Here is a 19,943-nt window from a genome sequence, read left to right as displayed (position 1 = left end):
TTCTGCGTTACTTAGAATATATTAGAAGCCAAAATATTATATAGAGGATATCAATTATAATTATTCAGATATCAATTAACAGAAACTACATCCCTTCATCCTAAATGAGATGGACACCCCTCTTTCCTTCATAAACTTTTAATAGTTTTTTTTTAAGAACCATGCTTACTATGCGTGATTCTTAAAAAAAATGAATAGTTCAGATGTTTGGCGAGATTATTTAATGTCCTAATATATTTTAGCTTCTAATATATTCAAAAAGTGAGTTTACTTCTAGACAGAGCTACTGGAGTCGCCGGGGAAGTGCAGCTGGTTGTCGCCGCCGCAGCTGGGCGTGGGCGACGACGGCGGGTCGAGGGACGCGCGCGACGCCGAACTGAAACTGCTCGAACTTAGCTCCTCCTGTTCCGCCTCGTAACGACCGCTTGTGGTTATTGCTGGAAGATAATAAGTCATTCATAAGTATGGTTTGAACTTTGAACTTTATGGCGATGCATATAAGGACTGTTTTTACTTGCAGGCTATCTTTTTCATTAGAAGTTGAAGTGAATTGATCAAAATGTGTGTATAGTTGCAAGATTTTTGTTAAGTGTACATTAATTAACAATGATCTCTTGTCTTACTTACTACATAGTTTGTTGTGTGGTGTGCCTGGTTTTTGACAGAGAAAATAAAACGACGTAATGCTGTTTTTGAATTCTCATCTTTATTATATAGATACTATCCTGATTTTTTTTAAACACTCCATAACATTATCAACAAAACAGTTCAGCCAAAGTATACATTACACGCGAACACTTAAGGCAAAGACATTTAGCATACGTTACGACAATACGTATAATCGGCCTACGCCTTAATAAAGGCAACCATATAATTTTAGAATTTCAGAATTGATCACATTTAGTGTGTAATAAATACATGCTATATCCTATGTCCAAGTTTTATATTTTGAGATTGTGTTACGCACTTACAAACAGTCAAGCAGACAGATTTTACATTGCTTTTGGTTTAATGGCTGTTCCATAACATACAACATTTCCTTAATATTCCACATTATTTTAAACGTATGATTAGTTATTATTATGCTTTGTATGACACAACATATTGGTGTTATTAATTACTGAAGAAAAAGTTGACAATACAGATCTTTATGTAATACGAAGTAATAGATTAGATTCGACTATTATTTACAATTATAATCTGTCAGATTTACTAATACTATATAGACTTTGCTGCTACTATCGGACTGGTTCTTATCCAAATTGTTTAAAACAACAACGAAATATATAATTTCAAATGCCAATAAAAACTAGATGATGAGAACATAATTTTGATTACGAAGCTAAAATCCCGCAATATAAAAAAAATAAAACAATTTCCAAAAATTCAGGAATCAAATCCTTAACAAATATATTATGTTTAAATCGACAATATTATTTGGTCCGTACCAATTTCGAAGCAGTTCATAAGCTGCCGTTAGTAATTGACTAAAAATAAAAAACAAAAAAGAATAAAAAAATAGGGGATACGCAATTAATCTACGTAATTACAAAGCCAATGGTATAATTTAATTTTGTATGAGAACAAAATACCGAAATAAGTACTACTTGAAAAGATCAAATGATTATAATAAATCTATCCTTTTCCGAGGTTGAACTTGATCCACACACACAAGACTACAGCAGTATGCTCAGCTTACAGAATAACATACATCTCGCATTAAGAGCACTCTACACGATATTTTATAAAATAAATAGTCTTACAACTTGTACAGTTCGTCATTTAGATCTTTTCCAAAATCACCTACATTATATACATTTTTTGACATCGTAAAACCAATTAATTAGTAACAATAATTTCACAATTTTAATTTCATCATTTAGTTTTATCCAATCAAAGGTAATTACGGCCGATAGAAAACTTATACTAAGAATTGAACTATTTATAATACAGAACTAAAAAGCTACAAATTAACGTCAAATAATAAATAGTATTATGCACCAACTACGTATCTAAAATTAATCGAAAACTCGAAATAATGTCACCAAAAAAATATTAGATAAAAATAAATATTTGTCATGATTTAACATATTAAAGCTAAATAAAAAAAAACATTGGTTAATAAATAATACTTGTCGATAGTTACAATATATTTGTACACGAAGACAGCCGTACATGTGAGTGGGTATCATATACCGGTGTGACTAAGTCATAAGCTGGGGGCCTTCCACCAACTCTAAAAGACAAAACGAGATGGCGCTCTACGGCTTGTAGCGTGCCATCTCGCTTTGACTTTGTCGTCGATCTTACTTGAGGCGACGGTAGGCACCCTGGACTGTTTCTGAATCGACCTGCATATTTCTGCCAAAACTAAGCTACTAATTACGAAGCACATGATTAACGCACAGTAATAGATTAAAATCTAATTTGTAGTTCGTCAATCACAACCTAAATAGGTATTTTGTAGTACTTCATTAATAGAGCCCAATTTATAAGATCCTTGATAATGTAAATCAACTTACAAGTTCAGTTTTAAATTGGTCTGGTTCAGAAACAGTCGTTGGTGGCAAAGCAACACAATAAATTAATACTGAGGTACGATCAAGACATTACATATTATTTAAAATGAGCCTTAATCATATCAAGGTCAATAAAAACGCCCCTATGGATAGAAAAAGCTGGAGGCCGTATTAGGTACTAAGATAGCACAAAATACCATTGCATTTTCAGTAAAGAATGGTCCTAAAAGTATACGGCCACCTGATCTCCCAAAGTAATGCGCAAAATATATAATATACTGGTCAAGCTTAAATCTTATGACGGGTAAGCAAAGTATATACTGGCCTTTATAAAGGTCTTGCGTAGCGCACAGCTGCTTGTTTCCACAATGTATGCGATTTTATTCATCTACACCTAATAACTAAAACAAGAGATAAGTACTAAATGGAGTACCGTTATACAAAAAAAAATGTACTAGGTCTGTTATGAAGACCGCCACGCCCATTCTAGAAGTGTCTTTAATATCAAAAACTTGCCAAAAACCTTACGCTACGAGTATATAGTAATTAATACTTTTCGAATTTATTGGAATTTTTGGTCTTCATAAAAAATCTAGTAGAATTGATTTTTTGTGTATTTTGCTAGGTTTTTAGATTTTTATGTTTATTTTTTTGATATGACATACAATACCGCTACTGAACAACGATAAAATGTTATTGCCTAGTACTGTTGGCTTTAGTAGCAAATATTTAAAATCACTTTTTTTTATAAACATTTTAAGGTTTTTTTTTGTCTTTTACCTGTGCTTAATCACATTAATTGCATTACTTACTAAGATTACTACAACAGCAGCAAATGTTTGATTCTAACCGCGTAAAATTGACATGATCAGCTTACGTTATATCATAACGAAGTTTATTGATACCGAAGTCTTATTTAAAAAATATGTTAGACAAAGATCGCTTTAGGGATATTAAACTAATAATTTCCAAAGGTAGAAATAACCGAGAATAGTCTATACGTACATAAAATAACTTGTTAGTATAACACACATTTCAACCACGCATAGTTAAGATAAAAGTTACAAAATATATTTAAAACTTTAATTGATTTTTTTTTTATCTAAACAGCATTTTAATTTGATAAGCAAATGTTGTTCAGAGTATTATTTTATACTACTTACAAATAAAATATATAAAAATCGGATATCAGTAACGTTACAATAGTTGATGTAGCACACGTAAGCTGAAAATGTCTTTTGTATAAACTACAATAAATATTGCAAAAATCGAAACATTGAACATTAATATCACTGAACACAGTTAATTACTTCTTCTTCTTACGCGCCTTTTTAGACTTAGACGATTGCTTTGACGAAGGCATGGTTACATTAGAAGCACCAGATGATTTCTTTTCCTCCTTGTCACTGTCAGTCGATACAACCGGTGAAGTATTGTCATCATCCGATGATTTCTCCATCTCCTTATCATCGGACTTATCATCATCAATCTTCACCTCTTGCGAAGTTATTTTATCGTTTTCAATTACACTAAATCCCTTCTCTTTCTTTAAGGGAACTTTTTCTAAATCTATCAGGTTGAAGGCGCTTGATTCAATGGCTTTGCTTGTAGTTTCTTTAATGGTTGACAGTATATTATCTATGTTTATTTTGCATATTGGGCTTGTAACATTTCCATCGTTGATCTCTAGAAGGCTGTCTCGCATGACTTCTAGTTTAAAATCATCTAAACCGAAATCCAGAGGTCCTAGTGGAGGTAAATCGAGGACAGAATGATGTTCTTCGACAAAGTTCAACTCTGAAGGAGCATCACACTCAGCTACCATGATATCGGTTCTTTTACAAAGCTCTATAAGTTTCTCTTGCAACGACACCTGTGTGGAAGACCCAGCTTCTTCATCTAAACCTATAGTCTCATTAACACTTTCGCTTTCATATTTCTTATCTATTTCTACTTTTTCTTCAGTTAATTTCTCTTCTTTTTTGCTATTTTTGGAAGCAGCAATAGAACTCCACGATTTAATAGGTTTTTCAGCTACTTCTACTTCTTGGCTCTTCTCAGGCTGTGGAGACTTCTTTCGCATCTTAGTGCCTTTAGTGATTTGAATTTCAGGAAATTCCTCTTTCATCGTATCTATCACATATACGTCCTTGACATCTGTCTCGTAGCGTTTCTCTGTGGGCTTGCGATCAGCATATGGTGAAAGAGATTTGCTCTTTTTAGCTCTTGGTGATTCCTTCAATGTGGAAGTAGTTTCGTTTGTTGCTTCGGTAACTTTAAGAGTATCTGTTTTAGGCATCTCAATTTCTATTTCCTTAGGTTTTGATTTTGGTAACGGTTCAACAAACTCCATTTTAAAAGAGCTGTCATCGTTCTTTTTCGGCTTAGGTGCGACAGTAAGTTCAGTTTCATCTATACCCCAAACATCTTTAGTATCAAACTGATCTTTTCTCTCGGGAGTTGCACTTTTAGACGAACGCGTCTTCTTAGGCTTAGCCAAAAGGGGGAAAGGTTCTAAGTCTTCATATGGGGTCGAAATGGAGACCAACTCGCCGCTAGACTGCTGTGGTTTATCTTCGATCGCATGAATTTCAACAAAGGAATCCTCATCTTTCGTCTGTGCGTCATCTTGAGACTTTTTGGCTTTACGGGGCTTTTTAACTTTTGCTTTAGGTTCCTCAATTGGCTTTTCATCTACGACAGAACTACTGTATAAAGGTTTTTCTGGTTCATTTAGAAGCATATCCCATGCTTGCTCCTCAGTTTTAATGAATTCCGTTTTTTCTTTAACAGTTTTAGTTTCAGAAGATTTTTTCTTAGAAGTCATTTTTATAGTTACCGCTACTGAAGGAATTTCCTCTTTAGTATCCAGAACAACAGCTATCGGCTCGGCGGGGAGTACAGGGACGGGCTCCTTAGTAACATGGTCTGCGAAAACAGGTTTTTTAATTTCTTTTGTCACAGATGATCTCGGAGTAGGTTCTTTTGGAGGAGTTTCCCTTGGTATAGAAGCTCTAGGAGCAGGTTCCTTCGGAACAGACTCCCTTGGCAGAGACACTCTAGAAATAGATTCCTTAGGAATAGACTCCCTCGATACAGATTGCCTAGCAGCAGATTCTCTTGGAATAGATTCCCTAGACACAGAATGTCTTGATACGTATTCTCTTGGAGCAGGTTCCCTCGAAACAAATTCTTTTGACACAGGTTCTTTCGAAATAGATTCCCTTCGAGGCATTTCAATCTTATCAACTATTTCTAATTTAGGAGTAGACTCCCTACGGCTTTTCTCTTGAACTTCATTCGATTTCGAGGCCTTAACATCTTGGTCCCGAGATCGAGTAGTTCCCTTACTTTTACTAGATTTTTTATCCCTAAGAGTGTCGTCACTAACGACTCTATCACTATCCGACTTTGGGGTGGGAGATCGTCTAACTCTATGTCGGGCGGCCGGCTGAATATCACCCGACGGCCGTTTTGGCAGTGAGTCGGGAGGCGGCCCAGTCGCTCGCTCGGCGGGCGCCAAGCCCCTCGCACTCGGCCTGGCATCCGTCTCCAGTCGCGCCGCCTCCCCTACGCTATACTTATCCGGTGGGGCGGGCGCGGCCAGCGCGGCGGGGATGAGCACGGCGGTGGGCAGCGCGGCGGCCGACGGCCGCGGCGCGGGCGGCGGCGCGGGCGGCAGGCTCTGCGCCGGGATGGTGGTGCCGCGCGGCAGCGGGCGCGCGCGCTCCTCGGGGCGCGCGTCGGGCGGCGCGGGCGCGCGCAGCACGGGCCGGAAGCGCGCCTCGTCGCGGTTGTCGCTGGCGAACAGCTCGGGCTCGGGCGCAGGCTCGGCCGGCGCGCGCTGCACCACGGTGCCGGCCGGGTCCACGGCGCGCGCCAGCCCGCCCGCTCCCGGGGCCGCGCCCGGGGCCGCGCCCGGGGCCGGGGCCGGCCGCGCCGCGCCTAGCGAAACCGAAGGCAACCGTTACTACGCGGGCGGAGGAGCGGGGAGCCACAGGGGCCGGTGCCTTGGGCTTCGCTAGGCGGCGGCGAGACTACTGCGAGCGCCGAGAGACTCCGGCTCCTCCGCTTCATGCTTCGCTCTTGGATATTCACTCGGTGGTAAACGAAATCCAAAAACGTTGCACTCGCGATTACATCGTATGCACCATTATGAACATATTTAGCAACAATCTTTGTCCACATGTCCAAAGAGTTAAAGCCGTATTCAAGAAGGACACTGAGCAAAATGTCATTTTAAATGGGATATGGAGACAAATAAACACCATTAAACTTAATTTGACTCCATGTCATGTTTTTATTCGACCGACAAAACTTTGCCAAGCTCGTTCTTGAATACAGTCATTAAATTTTAAAAGCGGAATGCCCACGCGATTGTTTTAAACACGTTAAATTAAAAGAAATATTTTGTCAAAAACACGCGTAGCTCTGATACCTATGCATTAATTATACGATTTAAATATGGAATTACCATCAAATAAAACGGCGCACACATATTTTTTTAACATCTGAGCTATTAATATTTTACCAATTTAATTTCGTTGAATAATGCCTCAATTTTTTTAACTACTTTTAAATTGAACCTTGTGTTCCATATACCGAATTTCAGTGTTAACAACAACTATTGAGAATCTGCTTATAGCTAGGTAGTAACTAACATTACAATTGGTTTAGGTAATTTACTCAACGTACATATTAGTGATGGTCCTATTATAGCTCAATTCAAATACACAACGTCATAAAACCCAAAGCCTTATTTAAATCTTTCATCGAAATGCATAACTCCTCTAAGGAAAAGCAGCCAATTCAGAAAAATGTAATTAGAAATCGGCTGATGAAAGCTCAAACTGCATTCGGTAGGCGGAGGACCGGGTTTTGTGGCGGAACTTGGTAGAAACCCATGTGAGCAGTGAACCTCGATAGACTGAATTGATGAATTTATTGATAAAATGATGTAATTTTATGGAAAGACCAACATATTTTCTCATTAAAAACTACTGCTTTCCATAAAAGTTGTATATTTCAATATGCAAATTGATTCATTTTCAACCCAGGTCTAAGTAACGTTGTTTATTGTTTAGTTATAACTTTCCATTAAGGATGGCACATTCAAAGACTAATTTCATTAAGTAAATTACCTTAACCGACATTTCATATTATATCTAATCTGTCGTAAAACATGTGACATACCGTGGTCTTCCTTCATGGCCTCCGCCAGATCCTCTCTAAGCTGCACATCACATACTGAAGTCGCGCGGCCGCTCTCCGCTAACAGTGACTTGCGGCGGAAACTGTCTGATGGCGAGTGTTCTAGGGAACCTGCAAGTAAGCAAGGTTACGTTAGGATTTCAATCACTGTCAAAATCGTTCATTTTTATGTCTTTAACTCCCAAAGATTAAAAAAAAACTGTTTTTCACTCAATTCTGTAAAAAGCTGTTGTTCTTGCTGTGATCGGCAAAATGCGATCCTGGCGCGTATAGGTATGTAAAATCAACTTAACTATTTTTCCAGGAACATTAATATACCTGGAAGAAAATCTGAAGTATATTAAAGAAGAGTTCTTACTGGCTGAGCCGGAGTCGATGAGCACAGGTACGATGGGCCTGACGCCCGGCATGTTGACGGGGTTGGAGCGAGCCACGCCGCGGGCTGCCGTCGTATCTACTTCCACTGTCTCCGCTTCGGAAAGCGACGAGCTCGACCTACGGAAACACATGACAATTATTGTAAAAGTCTCACCAAAATTAAAAGATACATTTTTCGCGAGATATGAAGATAGTCGCTTAAATTCTATGAATTACACAAAAGTATCTAGCCTAATTGTGTTGTTTTTGTGAAATTTAATGTTAAACTCAATCTAAAACTAATTTTTGCTTTCGAAATTCATTCGATACTGTCAATCACAAACAATATTGCTTATATTGTTTGTAGTGCATATGGTTTAAGAAAAAAAAAGAATACTAATAGTACCAATTTTATATAAAGCATTTATATCGGAGCTAACAACAAACTTTTAATGCAAAAACTTTCAGTTTAAAACTACAGAAAAATCGGAGTACCTCAAGGATCTGTTTTAGGCTCAATGCCTACATGCTCAAAATTTAAGTAATCAAACAGTGAAGCATATTATATTTCTGTCTGTTTACTCACCCCGTGCAGTTATATGTCTTGAACACGAACTGTGGGCCCATCCACAGTCGCCGGTGCGGTCCCGCGTGGGTCACGATCTCCACTTGAGACAACCACCGCTCCTCTTCGCTCATGCACATGTCTGCGCATCTCTGTAAAAGAGTTTATTTTATTATACTTTTGGTTATTGAAATATAGAAATTTGGATTTAAGTCCTATATTATTGTTGTATTAATAATGTTACCAGTTCTAAAACCAGATTTCATTGTGTGTATAGAATTGGTAGCGATTTTAATGGTAAGAACTGAAGAATATATGAAAACAAAACTAATGTAGTCTTGTCTGACGCTAAAAATTTCGCCTTCCACGGGACAAGTGATAAACCTACAACCTAGCCCAATATGGCGACGGCGCTGAAATACCACGATTCTATCATGATATACACAAAACTAAAAACAAATTATCCTATTATCCCAGTTTTTAATAACATTGTTACCCTGCAAGTCTGCGGCTGTAGCAATGGGTTGGAAGGTGGCAAGGGCGCCAGTAGATCGGCGGCCGCGGCGGGGCGCTGCAGCGGCCACTGCGACACCGGCTCCACCTCCAACTCTATGGGAGAGTCGTCGCAGATCTTCTCTTTAGGCAGACCTGTTGAGGCGTAATGTTTTAGAATATCTTCCTTTTAATGAAAGTGTGCCAATGATTGTTAGTAGAATGAAGCGATAGAAACAGTTATCTTATTTGCAAGTGAATTTTAAGATCACTGACAATTTTTTTTTTTTCTGTGAATGACGATCTAAAATTCTCGCTGCTGTTATTCTCTCCCATTACATTTTAGTCGCCTGTCAGACTGATTTATGCATTTCTATTACTTTGACTTGTCGTCATAATAAAATACAGTTAGGAGGCGTGCGTCACAGGCGAACATGTTTGACTGACATCCAGCTGTCTATGTGCGAGCCGGCTTTATATTTAACACTACTGAATGTATTATGTTTAAAATTAGCCTATAAGTGGTTTGAAGCTTGTGTTAAATCTTTTTAAAATAGTACATTGGATCCGATAACGAAATTATCGGAAAAGGAATGTACTAGTAAAACTGCAATTATTTTCTGATACAATATAGTCTCCATGTACATAATATATACTGACTGGACAAGGGCTTGGGATGCAGCAGCAGATGCAGCAGCTCGCCGCTGGCCGCCACCAGGTACAGCGCGGCCACGGGCGCGGGCGCGCGGCCGCCCGCCGCGGGCCCGAAGCGCGCCCGCGCCAGCAGCGGCGCCGCGCTGCTGTCCTCCGACAGGGACGACAGGCGCTGCCGGCCTGCGGGGGTACAGCCCATAGTTACATTACCATCTTTGGCAATGTTTTGCATAAATTCGTTGCAGTTTGGTAACTGATCAAGCCGTCAAATTACTCATGCATTGCAATTTAATACGTTTACATATTGTTTATCTGACATAATATATAAAGGTCGTGGCTTAGATTAGCAAATTACAAAAAAAAAGCTTAATAAATTTTCAAGATAAATCCGTTGTATCTGTTGAGTACTTGACCAATACCTAATTTAACACAATCGTCTTCCATCTGTCTTCCGATAGTGCACCTTAGAACAATTAGGAAGCGGTTAAGGGTAGGCTATACGGGAAATTGTCTTATAAAATCGATGCTCAAAAAGTGCTTTGTAACCTAACCTAAATAAATGAATTTTGATTTTGATACCGGTAAGCTGATATTTCTAGTTTTTAGTCATGCCTATTCCTTTCGCAAATAAAGTTCTAAGGTATTTGAAAATGTACTCTAAATCACACTCACCCGAACTGTTCCTGGTAATGGTATGTGTTGGTATGTTAGCGGTGGGCCGCAGCTGAGCGAGTGGGGACACGGTGGTTGGCAGCGGGTATGGCGGCAGGCGGGGGTTGGGGAACCAGGCGCCCTGGGGTAGGTTGTCGACCTGGAAACAAAATATTGAGATATATTTATGAAGATAGATTATAATTTGAATTGAATAATTTATTTAGATGCCAAAAACATGTGTTTGTTTTATATCAGAAGCACGAGGCAAATTAGGGACAAAATTATTTCAATCTTTACAATTATCCTTAGCTTCCATGACCACTTTTTTGTTTTATTGAAAGATTCCATTTTAGGATTTTATTTGTGATTATTGTTTTATGGAATTTCCTCTTTCCCAAACATTCAAGTTACATACACAAAGAAACCCAGCCTCAAGACAAGCATTTGGGGATCACACAAACGACCGTCCTGTCCAGCGGGGATCGAATCATCGAAGCAACGACACGCTGCGCATCGTTGGTAAAGTGTGGTGAAGCCTAACCATTCGGCTATCATTTCTAAATTGTGGTAATTACTATAATATGTTTTTTTTTTTGGTAGATTAGACAATGTACTAAGATAGGTAAAGCCTTACCGTAGCAGCGGAGGCCCGCTTAGCGGCGGCCGCGTGTATGGGCAGGCCGGCGGAGCGGTGGAAGCGCGACAGGCGGTTGACGACGCGCGGCTGCGTGTGCGTGCGCACGCCGATGGCGCCGCCGTACGGGCTGATGGCGAACACGTGCGTCGTGCCGCGCAGCGTCGACACCGCCGCCCAGCGCGAGTCGCACGAGATCGCGATGTCCTGCCGGACGACAGTAGCCGGGGTTAGTGGAAATATATCGACAAAAATAGAAATGGGGGATCTGACAAAAGCTATATAAAAAAAAAACTAAATAACTACAGAATTGTATACAAAATGGTACACAGTCGTCTAGTGTTAATTGTCAGAGCAGATTATTTTAGTTCTGATAGTTAGTTTCGATTCCTAGCGAAATATCCCTCTATAGCGGTAGTTTGTATGATTACCCTTATTTAATAAATAACTCTACCTACCGAGACAGTTTTCCACAAAATGCATAAAAAGTTCACAAAACTACCACTTCGTTTTATTCCACCCACCTGCACTTTAGCGGTAGTATCACCTCTATGCAAGATATACAGATGATGTACGGACGCGAGGCTGGACCCGCAGGGGTGCGGGTTGACCCTGAACACATGGAAGTCGTGGCCGCGTCGGTCAGCGGTCACCAGCAACATGCCACTCGCGTCAAACTTCAGCGCAATGATCGCTTCGGAGTGCGCTATGAAGTGAGCCACGATTGGATCGCAGGGCTCTTCGCTGTCTTGTCCGTCTTCTTCCTCGTTACCCTGAAATTTAAATAATTTGATTTTATTTACCTTTTACTGATTTACTTTTTAAAAGAGAATAAATTTCCCGTTTATGAGTCAATAATGGTCTTTAGCGATAAGACCGCTTGTTGATATTTTTGATCTCATGGGCCTATTACATATTTCTGTCGGTTGGCGTGCGTTATTTTACAATGGGTCATGTAAAGGTGAATACATAAAGAAACATCATAAAACAGTCATGATTGTGCGCATTATGTCAGGGTCTTTAGGATCGACTAATCTATTTATAATGCGATATAAATGATCTAAGATTTGATCGGATGAATCAATAAATACCATTTATGTGCAATAGTTGCAAGTCATTACTAGAGCACGCGCTAACACATCTGTTTTTCATTACCTTACTATTGGATTGACTTAGATTTCAATAAATAAACAAACATAACTTACATGTAAGCAAATGAAAGAGGACATGGCATTACATTTTTTTTATGTTTAAAAAACACGACTCCTGCAGTAAGGAACTTAATTCCTTGTGTCGCGGGGTGTTTCACAAACATACAAATCACATGCACAATGACACCCAGACTCAGAACAAGCATTCGTGGAGCACACAAATGCTTGTACTACGCGGGGAACGAACGCGCGACACGACGCGCACAATGGGTTTGGCGACCTCCAACCTGCTTACCTCGATATCCAATATGGTGACAACTCCCGGCTGTTGTATATCAGCGTTCGGCGGTGAGGGAGACTGCGAGGTGCTGCGCCCCCCAGCCAGGCTGTGCGCCACGCTCTCGCCGAGCCCGCGCAGGCCCTTGCTGAGGGACTTAGCTGCGTGGAGGACAGTCGCCGTGTAGCTGGTTACGCCTTCACCTGAGGAAAAGAAGGAAAACGATTTTGATGAATTGAGTCTAGAATTATATTTATGATTTAATTTAATTAAGCCTTATTATTCTTATTGGGAATGGTGCTGTCTGCTGATTTAGTTATATTTATGTTTTGCATATTTAAGTCAGACTATTTCCATAAAAAAAATCATATCACATTAGTATATGTATTAAAGAAATTGCCTTATAACTAAACTAGCTGCTGCCCGCGACTTCGTCCACGTGGTTAGAATTTTCCCCGTCTTTTCCACATTTTCCATTATATCTTCGCTCCTATTAGTTTATTCTCCTCGCTCCTCTTATTAGTTGCAGCGTGATGTTATATAGTCTATAGCCTTCCTTGATAAATGGTCTATTCAACACAAAAAGATTTTTTCAAATCGAACCATTAAGTAGTTCTTGAGACTAGCGCGGTCAAACAAACAAACAATCAAACAAACAAACTCTTCAGCTTTATATATTAGTATAGATATAGATATAGATTAGTATAGATAAGACCGTGATACCTATAAGTTAGTTCACTTAGCTTCATATAACTAAATCTTTTCCATGCCTTACAACATAACGCAAACTAAACTGCATTTTGTAATACAAAACATTCAATGCAATCTTCTTTAACCATCAGAGCGTCTTACAAAACAATAAAGAAAAAAAAAAGGTAATTTAAAAACTACCGTTACACGCATTATCTCGAAATGGGGCAACTCACACATGCACACATCAATTAGTCACGCAGCGGTCTACTAAACAATGATATGCAGGCGGTAAGGTCAACAAAATGTACACAAATATACATACTGTGTTAAGTCAACACCCCGTATATAACAAACAAAAGAGTTTAATTGATGTATATTTATGAGTAAATGTTTCGCATTCAATATTTGCAGCCGATATAATTAAAAGACTTTTCCTTATTTAGGTTACTGCGTATGTTTTGTTGAATGGGATTTACGATCAATTTGCGCATTTTACACATTTTTGTAAATTAATAGGCAAACACAGTAGACTGCACGGATAGCCGAGTGGTTCGGATCACCACGAGATAATTTCTGTGCGCGACGTGTTGCGGGTTCGATCCCTGCGTAGGACATTTGTGTGATCTACGAATACTTGTACTGCATTTCTTTGTGAACGTGATTTGAATGTTTTAGAAATACTTTGCAATACAAGGATTTAATTACTTAATACGGGAGCAGTTTAAAAAAAGTTGGTTTTACTTGGTTGGTACTTCTAAGCTTAATAAACAAATTATTCACGATGATACATACTTCAGAAGCGTTATTTATGATTTATTCATAACAGGTTGGATATTACAGCAGCAATTATTTACCTATTAAGTTGATTAACGGAAGTTGCAAGGTAAAATGTTAGTTCACAAAAATACGGAAGTTTAACAATGACTTTGTGGTAGGTCAGTGCTGTATACATATAGGTGTAGGTACCTAGTTTATAACTACAACTATTAGACATGATATACACCGCTTCCCTGATATGATACGCTAGTTATAATAAAAACAAGTAGAGGCTTGTTATAATTTATTACATTAATCTTCAATGCACTATATGATAACCTTTAATAAATAAGATAATATACGACTATTTTAGTTCGTTTATTGAAAGGAGTTTTTACGTTGATTTTTCTTTATTTTTAATTTTAAGTTGTGCCATGAGTGTTTTTTTTTATATAAATTAAACTACTTTTTTAAGAAATCTTGCTGTCGAATACAATGTGTTAATATCCTATCCTTGCATTCATGGCGTTCTAATTTCTAACTCGTTGATGCGATAGTAATTATGCAACGCTCGAGTTACCGTAAAACAAGCATTACGTGCGAGAACAACAATTTACATTAGTACACAGACATTGTATTTGTATAACAATAAGCTCATATCGTTCTAGCATGTTCCATGTGACGTCACACTGCAGAAGGGTCACGGACTAGTGCATAAATGATGTGCCACTAAATTATGTACCCCCTGTCGTTCAAATAACTCATCACGAGATCGTTTTACAAACTGATATACGATCTTTATGGACAATAGTGGCTGTAAATGTCTTTATTTTAGAATATGTTTGTAACTATCAACACTGGTTAGATAGTTGCATTGTGAATAATTGTGCTTTCTGAAATAATACAGATAAGTGAGACAATGGAAGTGCGTATGACTCAGGGTACTGCAAAAGGATTAAAATCCAAAATTTGTATTGTTTTCAGTTTTTATAATTTTATCTTTATTTTTAGAACTGGGAACTAAAAAGCATAATTAAGTCTATCAGCCTAGAACTTCATGTTGAAGAAAAATCCCTCTAATCACTGCATTAAAATTCACACTACAGATTATTTAGCAACTATATCGTGTAAAAAGGTGTACCCAGAATAAAGAATTTCTCAACAAAAAAACAGTAACATTGCCGACAAGGACATTCAAGTCAAGATCTTAAGTGAATGCGAATGCCCAATCAAGTAAATTAACGACGTAATAAATAAACATTATTAGGCTTTTACATTTTAACTATCGGATAAGTAACTGCTCGTCCTAATTGATTCGAATGTTCCACAATAAGATATAAAGTATTGCTATATAAAATACGTAGGCGAACATAAAAATAAAGAATCTAAAAATATATTTGAAAAATAAAGCGATTAAAAAGTACCGAGAATTACAGGTGAAAATTATACGTTACTGAAATAGAAATTATTATTCTAGTTGTTGTTGAATGACGAGCGATTATTATAATTATAGTACACAGTAACACATTTCACTTTAAATAAATTAAACGACAGTATTTTATTTAATATTGGTATTTTATATAGACGGAAAAATATACAATAAAAAGGTTTGTAAAAAGGGAACGTGTAATAATTATCAGCTGTTGGCTCATCTAAGCAACAGAATATTGACGTCACTGTGTGTTACAAACAATTAAAAGTATCATGAATATTTTTACCGATGCCAAAATACTTGTTGACAGATTGTTGTTATGAATAAAAATATACTACAATGCACGTGAATATTAATAACAGAATGGACATGTACAGAGATGGTACTTTTTAATTTACTTATAAGTTCATTAATCGATAATATTGATATCATTTAATTATACAAAGTTCAATGAACTGAATTGAACATTGATTCTATCTTTAATGGCCTGATTTTTTCTAAACGTGTTGACCAGATGTGACAAGTATCGATAAAAATCGAAACAATTGATAACAATCGATAAAGAAATGACATACCTTCACAACCTCCACTGCTTCTTTTCGACTGGTTGAGTTTCTTGTCAGCGTAAGCCAGCCAGCGGTCGCCAAGCGCTAAGGGGTTGATAGGTAAACTGCCTCCCAATGGACACGGGCAGGGGTAACAAGTAGTGACGGCCATTCGGTCTTCTAATGTCGCGGCGTCGAAGACTGCAAATCGTTCGGAGAAGGATACTACCACTGAACGTTTGTTCGCGAGCACGTCTAGTATCGGGTTCTTGAATTTTATGCTCTTCACCTATTAATAGAAAAAGCCATTTGTAAAGGAGGTTGTGTAACTGTAGAGTAGAAGTATCGATCAATTGATGACCTTTCATTAATAGCAAAACCTTTTAGTCTCTGACCTCTTTGTTTAAAAGATATGTTTTTCATGATTTTAAACATACTATATTTATAAATATCGGCAGTAAATTGTTTAACGCGACTACCAAATAAATTTATTGGGTTGATCTTTGGTATAAGTGGGCAGAAGTATAATAATGAATGTCATTATAATAGACCTGTAACAATTCTTATTTTTCAACATAGAACCCTTCTCGTGATGTTTTCCACACCAAAATAGAGGCATTCTTTATCTACGAAGACACGCCTCCATTTATCGACGTCAACAATGGGCATCGCGTGTTTCTCGCATGACTTGTCTGATAAAACCGACAAGAATTTAGTAAACAACCTTTTTCGAGAATAAATATCGTAGTAACAGCGATACTGTTCCGTAGTATTCAGGATATTTTGTCTACCCCCTTTGATATGCAATCGTACACGTGTCAGTCTAGGTCAACGTTTTTCTTATCACTTATATTATTCCTACTGAATAATAAAGGCGTATTTGAAAACATATTTATTCAAAACAGTTTGTAGTTATTTTTAGAACAGTAATGGAACATGTAACGCCATAATGTCAATAACAGTAAAGAATAGACATGTGAATAATGTAAGTTCAACTTGATTCTACAAAGTACAAAGTAAGTACATGTGGCGTTCTCAGAAAACAAAATTTTGACATAATTTATTTTCTACAGAACAAATGACTATAAAATATTGACCAACCTGTTCACCACCTCTGATGGATATAAAACTGAGCGAGCAGAACGCAGGTCCAGGGCTGACGGAGTCACACAAGGCGATGAGGGGCCTTTTCGATGCGAAGCAGTCGCCGTGCTGCGGAGTAGGCAGTATACGGAGCACCCTCACTGTGCCTTGTCGCCATGACAACACCTCCTGGGCCTCCCCGGTTGGCGGGATCAGCCACACTTGGACGCCAGACCCGTAGCCCAGGATTAAGAGGAGAGGAGACACATCACTGTCACCATCACCTTCAGGTGTCGGCTCGTTGATATCTGTTGTTTCGAACCTAAGAATATAGCGTAGTAGTTTAGTAGCGGTTTCCTTGATATTTTCCAGCCATTGACGACAAGTGGCGAGGAAAGCAGCGACGGCAAATATTTTTGTTTGAGCTTAGTAAATTTTTTTAGCCAAAAAGGTGAAAAAAATTACAATCCGTCAAAAATCAATTGACTATATTCCACTAGAATCTTGATTTAAAACAAACCTGGCCCACTGTATAACATCCTTGGGGTCAACGGTTGATGATGAAGAGAGCGTGACATCATTAATGAACCCTGATACGGCGTCGATGATGCTGCGGTCGCTGGGAGGCTGGGAGGGCACGGTGAGCGGCCCGCCCGACCGCACGTGCCGCGGCGACTCCGCTGACATGCTGTGTTAGCGTCGCCTACACGACAAACAACTATTTGTAATATCCAATGTAAGTTAAGCAACAAACATTATCACTATGAGAATTTCAAAAGAGCTTTATAGATTTAATAAATTAATAAATCGCTGTTCTAATAGGTAACTAAATAATTTTTAACTATATTAGGAAAGCAATAAACCCCAAATTTGTTCACTGGATCATTCTCATTTAGTAACTGATTTTCATAGACGATCAAAGTCAGATCACCGTAGTCATAACTGTTTAGAGACCTCTCTGCAACATATGCAGCAATATTATGACGTACTTATAGTACATTTCCAGTGCTAAGTTATTTTGTTGTTAAACCCAAATACTGATTTATTTTGTTATGGTTTGGAGTTTTACTGGTGACCATTACTATAAGACTATTATGAATGAATAAGTAATTGGCTTATATCCAATTTTAAATACTAATCTAAACGGAAAGGTGGTGAAAGAGATAATCAATAGTCATATGATTATTGTCAAGGACTGTTTGCAAAGACCACTTGGATATACATAATTGCTTTATACAGACATACAGCTTTATGCAATATACAATTGTATGTAAGTGACAAAGAAGTTCAACCAGGCATATAGTATAAAACAATGTTCCTTAAGTATATATAACAAATCAATATGTCATCCTACTGCGAACTTGCCTAAAGTGTGTACTTCAGGCATAAAATGTCGAAATGCATATATTTAAATTAGGACATAGCAACTCAGATTACAGTAATTAAATAAATTCTCATTGCAAGGGATCCACATGATTAACCTTTTAATTGCCACCAGTAGTCTAATGAGGTGATAAAGTCATCCAGTAACAACATGATAAGAGTATTGTCAATAGATAATTAATGTAGTAAATGATATAGATTCCAGATGTGTCTATTTATTTATTTTTAATCTTTTTACAACATTTGTTGCAATTGACTATTTTAAAAATATTGAAACAATAAAACCTTTTGTGCAATCAATAAGGTCAATAACATGGCAATATTTTAGTCCTGCTTTTTTACTTGGCTATTGCTGATCTATGTAATTTTAAAATTCAGTGGCTAAACAATTTAAATTTACTTATGTAGAGACTATTTCAAACAACCTTAGCATTATGTTTGCCAATATCTTGATGTTACTAATGGAAAAGAACAATAAGGGGTGGTTTCTTATTGAAAAAACAATCAGTAAAAAGTAATATTAAATATAGTAAAACCATAAAAAAGTATTTATGATACAAAAACAAAGAAAAGATTGATGCAATAGAATTCATAATTCAAATTCTAAACACAAACAAGCTGAATGTAATGTGACCTTGACCACTATTTTAAATGATTTGTTTATAAATGAAAGTTGAATAATAATAATATAATAATGTATGTATGTATATTTCAACTATTACTGCAGGACTGGCCAAAGTTATTGATCGAAACAGATTTCGAAATTAAATTGCGAACTTTTTTATAATAATTATTATAGTCACGTCCTTTGCAGTCAAATTAGAATGTAAGTACATACAATTTGTTTAACAAACAATGATAACGCTGAAGATAATTTTCCACAAAAACAATAGCTATCCGAGTTTATTTTGATCAATTTATCGATAAAAACAAAAAATAGATTACGTAAAAAAATGTTACACCACCTTATGAATATTGAGTCTTCAAATAAATACACCAAAATGTTTATGTTGTTTCGAAACAGCTGGTAGCACTACTATATGTACACACTAACTATTCACTATAGCTTCGTACATAAAAGGGGACCGAGGACAAAGGAAATCGATGAAGTCCGTACACCCTACGATCTGATAATACTGAACCATTTTAATGCGTATTATGAATATTATGTGCGTCTTACATAACACACTTACCTTGTTTACGAAAATAATTCTCATTTTAAATCCATTTTCGAGTAAAATGCTATTGCGTCGTATTGGCAGTCGAAAACAATGACGTCACACGAATGAAAACAAAAACTCTAAATAAACATAACCCACTCGCGCACCTAATCAATGATTACTTTAATATAACTCTCATTAAATAAATAAATCAAAAATAAATTAGTTTTTATGTACAAAATATACAACGATTTACGAAACAGATGATTTGAATGACAATACCCGAACGCCCACTTGTTCGTATTGTAGCTGTGTGCGTTAGTCATACGACAAAGCAATCATTCCATTCGTACACAAATTCACACACATACATATTT

At 37.4% G+C, this 19,943-nt stretch overlaps 1 protein-coding gene across 1 annotated transcript; it reads right to left on the bottom strand.

The window, feature by feature from the left end:
• Positions 1-684: 684 nt before the first annotated feature.
• Positions 685-19,907, bottom strand: LOC113501661 (titin-like). The gene is made up of 14 exons (XM_026882842.1): positions 19,600-19,907; positions 17,544-17,726; positions 17,042-17,345; positions 15,971-16,229; positions 12,533-12,717; positions 11,611-11,859; positions 11,087-11,293; positions 10,471-10,609; positions 9,805-9,978; positions 9,149-9,300; positions 8,674-8,804; positions 8,089-8,225; positions 7,713-7,841; positions 685-6,464 (listed from the first exon to the last, which is right to left on the bottom strand). The coding sequence occupies exons 2-14, from the start codon at positions 17,708-17,710 to the stop codon at positions 3,826-3,828; spliced, it is 4,872 nt and encodes a 1,623-aa protein (XP_026738643.1). The 5' UTR covers positions 17,711-17,726; positions 19,600-19,907; the 3' UTR covers positions 685-3,825.
• Between the last annotated feature and the right edge of the window lie 36 nt (positions 19,908-19,943).

The sequence above is a fragment of the Trichoplusia ni genome, chromosome 2 (assembly GCF_003590095.1).
Source record: "Trichoplusia ni isolate ovarian cell line Hi5 chromosome 2, tn1, whole genome shotgun sequence".
NCBI classification, from domain to species: Eukaryota; Metazoa; Arthropoda; class Insecta; order Lepidoptera; family Noctuidae; genus Trichoplusia; species Trichoplusia ni.
Note: the sequence above shows the minus strand (reverse complement) of the source record. Positions and strands in the feature narration are given on the sequence as shown.